General features: G+C 28.1%; 1 protein-coding gene across 1 annotated transcript; it reads right to left on the reverse strand.

The window, feature by feature from the left end:
- LOC111467985 (F-box protein At3g07870-like) lies at positions 1 to 1,152 on the reverse strand. Its single transcript, XM_023113082.1, has one exon. The coding sequence runs from the start codon at positions 1,150 to 1,152 to the stop codon at positions 1 to 3; it is 1,152 nt and encodes a 383-aa protein (XP_022968850.1).
- Positions 1,153 to 8,994: the final 7,842 nt, after the last annotated feature.

Raw genomic sequence — 8,994 nt, forward strand, 5'->3', positions numbered from 1 at the left:
TCAAAATTTACAAAACTTTCCTGTTAAAATATCACGAAGAGCACTAAAATTGAAGCAATCAATGTTGTGAACGGAAAAATACCTCACAATTGTATCCTCCATCAGCTTCTCCATCGTTTCCGTCTTCGGATCATACAACACAAATTGAGCTCCAGCCCAAACACACAAGATCTTCCCATCTTTACATGTTTTAATCTGTTCAACCGTTGATTTTGAAAAAGAAATAATATTTTTTGTTGGTACGATGACACTAAACGATTTAATCCACGAACCATCTCCTTCCATCTTCCATATTCTGTATTCGTACTCCTCCATGGAAATAGTGAGATGAAGAGCGCCATTAAATACTCCAATATAAGGAAAATAACCATCATGATTAGGAAAAGGAATTTGCTTGTACTTCTCATCTTCCATATTTAGACGATAAATGACATTATAACCAAGATCATTTTGTCCAATCCAATGCAGCCCTCCATTCAAGTAAGCACCATGACATCCATGAAAAGAACAGGACGGCGACTCAATACGCGTCCATTCCTGCCGGGTTCCGAAAGCAAAAATCTCTGATTTGTAATTGCTATGGACGGTGGAGTTTCTATCATCGACGGTGGAGTTTCTTACTACTTTGTACTGCTTTGTTCTAGGACAAAATCCAAATCCATAGGAACAGTTAAGCCGTTTCCGTTTGAATTCGTCTTTGGGGAGTTCAAGGTACTCATTGGTCATGGGGTTAAATATGACGACCGTATTCGGAGTCAGCCATCTCTTTGTGTTTTTGGTGACTACAAAAGCTAAGAGTCCATTGCACGAATTAATAGTTGAGATAAAAGAATGTTGGAAATACTTACGATGCAAGTTGAGTGAAGCAACACTCCTCACCCCTTTCACGTGGTCGGGATCCAATTCCAAACAATGGAGATCACGAAACGAGGGACAATCACGGCGGTTGGAATAAACATGGGCAAGCAAGAAATTGGAATCAGCTGAGATTGAAAGGTCATATTTAGAACTTAAAATCACATTGTTCCATGTTTTGCAGACCAACCTGCAGCTCGGCAAATAATAGTAAGGGAGTTTGCTGAGTATTAACTCGACGACATCATGTATGAGTTCGGGAATTTTGTTGCTAATAATGTCTTGATCATTAGCCATCACTAGAAAAAGCAAGTGAATTTGATTGAACGAAAGAGTTAAACGAGTGGCAGATGAATAGTTACTTGACTAAACTTTAATGGAAGGTCGTGTATTTATAAAGTAAAAAATTAATCTTTTCCTATTTTGAATTTATAAATTAAAAATAAAAATAAAATAAATCTGTTTACTTTTATTTGATGGTATAAAATTTATTTTTAACTTAATCGAATTTTTTCAAATCCCAAATTCTTTTTATCTCAAATTGAAATTTATTTTAAATTGTTTATTTAATTTTAGAACTTAGTATTTGTTCTTTTTATTAATTTAAAAAATTATATTTATCGTTAACTATTCAATAATTTAAAATATTTTAAATCTGTTTATTTAATTTTAAGAATTTAAAATAAAATATTCTAAAACCATTCTTTTCTTTTTTTTCTTTTATTCCGCTAAAAAATTATTATTTTTTATAATTGTTTCTTATTCTCATGATATTTTGTCGGCTTTTCTGAACTTATTTAAATGTAGTCATCTTACTTTTGGTCAAGATAACTCGACTCATAATGTTTGTCTTCGTTCGACGACTATCTTCATTTTCGTTCGTCTGGTGTGTTAAGGATATTTAGTCTTAAATTATAGTTTATTATATGTGATATTTTATTATAGACAAATATCGAAGTATCGTACTTGTCTTTTATTACAAGCTCTTTCCATTTATTGTTATTTACATATTATTTGTAATTTATTTGATTCGACAAAAGATTATAAATAGAAAACTTTCTCCACCATTTAAGTGTGGTGGTTTAAGTAAACATTCTCGGTGACTATCTCTATTTTCGTTCGTCCTCCTCTAATTCAAAAACATGCAAGTCTCTTTTATATATTTGTATGTTTTTGAATTAGAAGAGGACGAATGAAAATAGAGATAGCGGCCGTGAAAATGTTCGTGAAAGTTTTCTATTTATAATTCTTTATAAAATCAAATAAATTATAAATAATATGAAAATAACAATAAATGGAAAGAGCCGATAATAAAAAGGCAATATATAGATATTTGCATATAATAAAATATCAAACATAATATATATGGTAAACTATAATTCAATACTAAATATTTTTAACACGTCGAATGAACGAAAATGGAGATAGTCGTTGGACAAATACAAACGCTACGAGTCGAGTTATCTTAACCAATAAAATAACTACATTTAAATAAATTTAGAAAATCCAATAAAGTAACCTAAAGACAGCATGTGTTCGCACGTATACGAAGAAACTCGACTCAAAATTCGTAACTTCATCTCCCTTACCTGAGAAACCACGAAAAACCCTAATCTCGAACTCCCTTTTCTGTTTACGGACTATTTTTCGCCCCTCGTCGATATAACACTCTTATTGATAAAAGAAAATATATAGAAAAGATAAGGTGAAGTAAAACATACACACATTTTCCATGTTGTATTCACTAATAGCTTTCTTCGTATGCTCTCGAAGATATGATCTGTATAAACGTTCCTCCCATACAGGTACAATGAATTACCGTACAAATTAAACCCTAATCCTAAATAGCTAATATGGAAAGGTTACTATAACATTTCTCTTTTTATTTTAGAAAGCCAATTTGTAAAATAAGATAAAAGATTTATTATTATTATTATTGAGTTTTGTACCTCTCGATAAGTTTGAAAAAAATAAAGGCATGTCGAAAAGGAGGGAGAGCCCATACTTATAAGGCAAGTCATCTGAAAGTTAAAAACAGGCACGACTATTGTAATGTAACGTTCGAACAAGGATTCTGGAAGGCTCGAATTAGCAGAATTTTCACGTATATCCTCAAAATCACTTCAAAAAAATTTTCAAATCACTGTCGAAACAGAAAACCCTTATCCATGTCCAAAAATTCTAACTCTCTTCTTAAGAATTAGAGTTTCAAGTTTCGGATTTCGGGTTTTGGATTTTAGAGTTTAGGGTTTAGTGTCTTTGTGCAAAAGTTTTCTATTTATAAATTTATAAGTTGGGTGAAATAAATAAAAATTAGAAAAATAATATTTAATTATGAAAATTTCATATTTAATTTTATTAGGATAAAATAACATTTGCTATTTTATTATTATTATTATCAATAGTGTTAGTAGGATAAAATTATTATTATTATTGTTATTATTATTATTATTATTATTATTATTTGACTATTACATTTGCTATTTTATCCTACTAACACTATTGATACAGTCCAGAACTGATCCAACCCGAATTATAGGAGTTGGGTTGAGTTGGATTAACATTTTGAGTTGGGTTAATTTTTTGAAACATTATAAAGATTTCGAATTCATTAGAAAAAATTTCGATGGACCGAAACCAAACAAAATCTTATAAAATCTTATAAAATAGATTGTGTGAGTAGGTCCAAAATGATAATTGGGTGGTACTAATCATCCAAGTTTGATTATAGCCTTATACACTACCTTTAAGTTTTATTTTAATTTTAGGTATACTTTTTTTTTATATTATTTTATTTAATTTTTATATCATTTCTATTTCATAAACTCCTTATAAAAAAAAAATTACCTCAATATTTTATATAATAAGAATAAATCTAATTTTAATTTTAAACATATAATTTATGCAAACATTTAAATTATTTTGGAGTAAAAATATATTGGTAAAAAGTAAAAATTACATCATCTTAGCTCTATTTTAAATACGGAATTCTAAAAAAAAAATTTGCCTAAAATGTTTTAATTAACTCCTTTAATATATTTTTAGATCAATCTTTAGTATAGATGATAAAATTTTTAATTATTTTTTTCTTCCGTCGAGTAAATAATTTTAATTACAGCCTACCGTACATTATTATATTTTATTTAGTTAAAAAAAATTGGTTTAAGGAAAAGATATTTTCCCACAAATGTTTTTCGATCAAACCTTGTAACACTCATCTCGACGATAGCAAAGAGACCGACAATAAAAAAAAATCGTAAGAATATTGTTCTGATTCGTATTATTATTGTAAAGAATGAGATAGAAAATAGAATTGGAAAGATATTTATTATCATTGATATTGATATGTTTAAATAGGATATAAAGAAGTACAAACGAGGAAAATATAAAATAATTAAATACTATATCTCAACTATTATCATTGATATTGCCTGTTTTTCACTTTCAAATGACTTGCCTTATAAGTATGGGCTCTCCCTCCTTTTCGACATGCCTTTATTTTTTTCAAACTTATCGAGAGGTACAAAACTCAATAATAATAATAATAAATCTTTTATCTTATTTTACAAATTGGCTTTCTAAAATAAAAAGAGAAATGTTATAGTAACCTTTCCATATTAGCTATTTAGGATTAGGGTTTAATTTGTACGGTAATTCATTGTACCTGTATGGGAGGAACGTTTATACAGATCATATCTTCGAGAGCATACGAAGAAAGCTATTAGTGAATACAACATGGAAAATGTGTGTATGTTTTACTTCACCTTATCTTTTCTATATATTTTCTTTTATCAATAAGAGTGTTATATCGACGAGGGGCGAAAAATAGTCAGTAAACAGAAAAGGGAGTTCGAGATTAGGGTTTTTCGTGGTTTCTCAGGTAAGGGAGATGAAGTTACGAATTTTGAGTCGAGTTTCTTCGTATACCTGCGAACACACGCTGTCTTTAGGTTACTTTATTGGATTTTCTAAATTTATTTAAATGTAGTTATTTTATTGGTTAAGATAACTCGACTCGTAGCGTTTGTATTTGTCCGACGGCTATCTCCATTTTCGTTCATTCGACGTGTTAAAAATATTTAGTATTGAATTATAGTTTACCATATATATTATGTTTGATATTTTATTATATGCAAATATCTATATATTGCCTTTTTATTATCGGCTCTTTCCATTTATTGTTATTTTCATATTATTTATAATTTATTTGATTTTATAAAGAATTATAAATAGAAAACTTTCACGAACATTTTCACGGCCGCTATCTCTATTTTCATTCGTTCTCTTCTAATTCAAAAACATACAAATATATAAAAGAGACTTACTTGCATGTTTTTGAATTAGAGGAGGACGAACGAAAATAGAGATAGTCACCGAGAATGTTTACTTAAACCACCACACTTAAATGGTGGAGAAAGTTTTCTATTTATAATCTTTTGTCGAATCAAATAAATTACAAATAATATGTAAATAACAATAAATGGAAAGAGCTTGTAATAAAAGACAAGTACGATACTTCGATATTTGTCTATAATAAAATATCACATATAATAAACTATAATTTAAGACTAAATATCCTTAACACGCCAGACGAACGAAAATGAAGATAGTCGTCGAACGAAGACAAACATTATGAGTCGAGTTATCTTGACCAAAAGTAAGATGACTACATTTAAATAAGTTCAAAAAAGCCAACAAAATATCATGAGAATAAGAAACAATTATAAAAAATAATAATTTTTTAGCGGAATAAAAGAAAAAAAAGAAAAGAATGGTTTTAGAATATTTTATTTTAAATTCTTAAAATTAAATAAACAGATTTAAAATATTTTAAATTATTGAATAGTTAACGATAAATATAATTTTTTAAATTAATAAAAAGAACAAATACTAGAGTTCTAAAATTAAATAAACAATTTAAAATAAATTTCAATTTGAGATAAAAAGAATTTGGGATTTGAAAAAATTCGATCAAAAATAAATTTTATACCATCAAATAAAAGTAAACAGATTTATTTTATTTTTATTTTTAATTTATAAATTCAAAATAGGAAAAGATTAATTTTTTACTTTATAAATACACGACCTTCCATTAAAGTTTAGTCAAGTAACTATTCATCTGCCACTCGTTTAACTCTTTCGTTCAATCAAATTCACCTGCTTTTTCTAGTGATGGCTAATGATCAAGACATTATTAGCAACAAAATTCCCGAACTCATACATGATGTCGTTGAGTTAATACTCAGCAAACTCCCTTACTATTATTTGCCGAGCTGCAGGTTGGTCTGCAAAACATGGAACAATGTGATTTTAAGTTCTAAACATGACCTTTCAATCTCAGCTGATTCCAATTTCTTGCTTGCCCATGTTTATTCCAACCGTCGTGATTGTCCCTCGTTTCGTGATCTCCATTGTTTGGAATTGGATCCCGACCACGTGAAAGGGGTGAGGAGTGTTGCTTCACTCAACTTGCATCGTAAGTATTTCCAACATTCTTTTATCTCAACTATTAATTCGTGCAATGGACTCTTAGCTTTTGTAGTCACCAAAAACACAAAGAGATGGCTGACTCCGAATACGGTTGTCATATTTAACCCCATGACCAATGAGTACCTTGAACTCCCCAAAGACGAATTCAAACGGAAACGGCTTAACTGTTCCTATGGATTTGGATTTTGTCCTAGAACAAAGCAGTACAAAGTAGTAAGAAACTCCACCGTCGATGATAGAAACTCCACCGTCCATAGTAATTACAAATCAGAGATTTTTGCTTTCGGAACCCGGCAGGAATGGACGCGTATTGAGTCGCCGTCCTGTTCTTTTCATGGATGTCATGGTGCTTACTTGAATGGAGGGCTGCATTGGATTGGACAAAATGATCTTGGTTATAATGTCATTTATCGTCTAAATATGGAAGATGAGAAGTACAAGCAAATTCCTTTTCCTAATCATGATGGTTATTTTCCTTATATTGGAGTATTTAATGGCGCTCTTCATCTCACTATTTCCATGGAGGAGTACGAATACAGAATATGGAAGATGGAAGGAGATGGTTCGTGGATTAAATCGTTTAGTGTCATCGTACCAACAAAAAATATTATTTCTTTTTCAAAATCAACGGTTGAACAGATTAAAACATGTAAAGATGGGAAGATCTTGTGTGTTTGGGCTGGAGCTCAATTTGTGTTGTATGATCCGAAGACGGAAACGATGGAGAAGCTGATGGAGGATACAATTGTGAGGTATTTTTCCGTTCACAACATTGATTGCTTCAATTTTAGTGCTCTTCGTGATATTTTAACAGGAAAGTTTTGTAAATTTTGAACGAGTAATTGAAATTTGAAAATGCAATTTTATTTTAAATATGAGTTATTTAGTTTTCATTCGGGTAGACTTGTATAATAAATTAATTTATATTTATTTTATTTTATTTTTATGAAAATTTGACGAGGAAATACAAGTAATTATTAAAATTGGATATTAATGATATATTTATTAATAAATAAAAAATAATTAATAACTAATGGTTTAAAATTAAACCGTAATAAAAATAATATAAATACGTGTGAAATATCAATTATTTGATTTTTAGGTATCTTAAATATTTTATTTTTAAATATCTTATTCTCAAATATATTATATAAAATATTTAAACATTAACATATTTAAAATTAATTTGAAAATTAAATAATAAAAGAATATTGAAATTCGGTTTTCAAAATTTTGAAATAGTTAAAATATAATTTAGAAATTATATTAAAAGAATAGGAAATAAAACTTTCATTAAAACTAAAATAAATTTTACCTAAATTAAAATTCAAAAAGAGTGAGGGATTTAAGTTTTTTATAATAAAAATAGAATAAAAATTTTCTAAATTATTATTTTAGTTTTTATATATCTATAAATTATTTATATAAAGAAATACGTTGCAAAATCAATAGTTAATAAATATATTAAATTAACGTAAATATTTTATGAATTTAAATGGCAACAATAAAAATAGGTTTAGTTTTTATTAAAAAAAAAACCTAATTTAATTTTTATAGAAAGATTATGTTAAATTAATAATAATTTAATTATTTTTATTTTTATCAATAATTGAACAAAAGAAAAATTTGATAAAATAAAAATAAAATAATTAACACGACTCTAAATATAATAGAAATATTATAAATATTTAAACAAAAACGATACCAATTTTATTTATGTATATGAAAATATTTTATTTATAAATATCATATTCTCAAATATTTTTAAAAAAAAATAATTGAGTAGATTTTAAAACTAAAAAATATTTAATAAATTTTTAATTTCATATCAAATATGATTTCAAGTTATTTAGTAGTTATTTAACTCCACAACCATTATAAATATTTGGTAGATCTTTAATTTACTTGCTCCAGCGCCCCATGATTGAATCTCTTTTACAATGTCTTTTTTGCTATGATTCGAACACAAGATCAGTTATGACTCGAACATAAGATCAAAACTTGTGCAAAGCCTTCTAAAAGAAATCTACCAGAAATCGAAAAAGAAAGTTAAAATAATTGAACTGGAAGTGAGGTAGCAAGGAGGCCTTATAGACCTAATAAGAACTAAAATTATACAAATTAATTAATTTATTTTCATTATTAACTATAAATCTAGAGCTGCTCTCGTGTGCACTATAGAATAAATTGTGTCTATGATGTAATTTATAAGCAAGACGATCCATCATAAATTGTCCTAATTACAGTTGGGTCAAAAGTTCGTTTTACTCGTATAATTATATTTTCACCTCGAGTACTAGTTATTCTTTAATAAAAATTTTCTTTATAATCCAATCATAAAACTAGCCTTTTGGGCGAGTGAAAGGGTAGGATACTATTGTTTAAGTACTCAAATCGATACTTAACTTGTTGTCTACAGCCATTCACCTAGTCTTACCCTTGAAATGGGAGGCCTATTGAGTCGGCGTACTTGAGCCACTCTCACCCATACAAATTTAAGGATAATTATGAATAAACAGGAGTTCATGGTTAGCTCAGAATTAAGATTAAATTACCTAGGTCATCGAATGAAAAAAAAAAAATCAGTCTCAACAGTAAACGACATTATAAAGTGAGAGTGGTTTTCTTCATGGTCTGATCTTATACAAT

Source organism: Cucurbita maxima, unplaced genomic scaffold, assembly GCF_002738345.1.
Source record: "Cucurbita maxima cultivar Rimu unplaced genomic scaffold, Cmax_1.0 Cma_Scf00035, whole genome shotgun sequence".
Classification (NCBI taxonomy): Eukaryota; Viridiplantae; Streptophyta; class Magnoliopsida; order Cucurbitales; family Cucurbitaceae; genus Cucurbita; species Cucurbita maxima.

Bases quoted from the DNA above. Each gene is read 5' to 3' on its own strand.
- LOC111467985 (XM_023113082.1), bottom strand. From the start codon at position 1,152: ATGGCTAATGATCAAGACATTATTAGCAACAAAATTCCCGAACTCATA.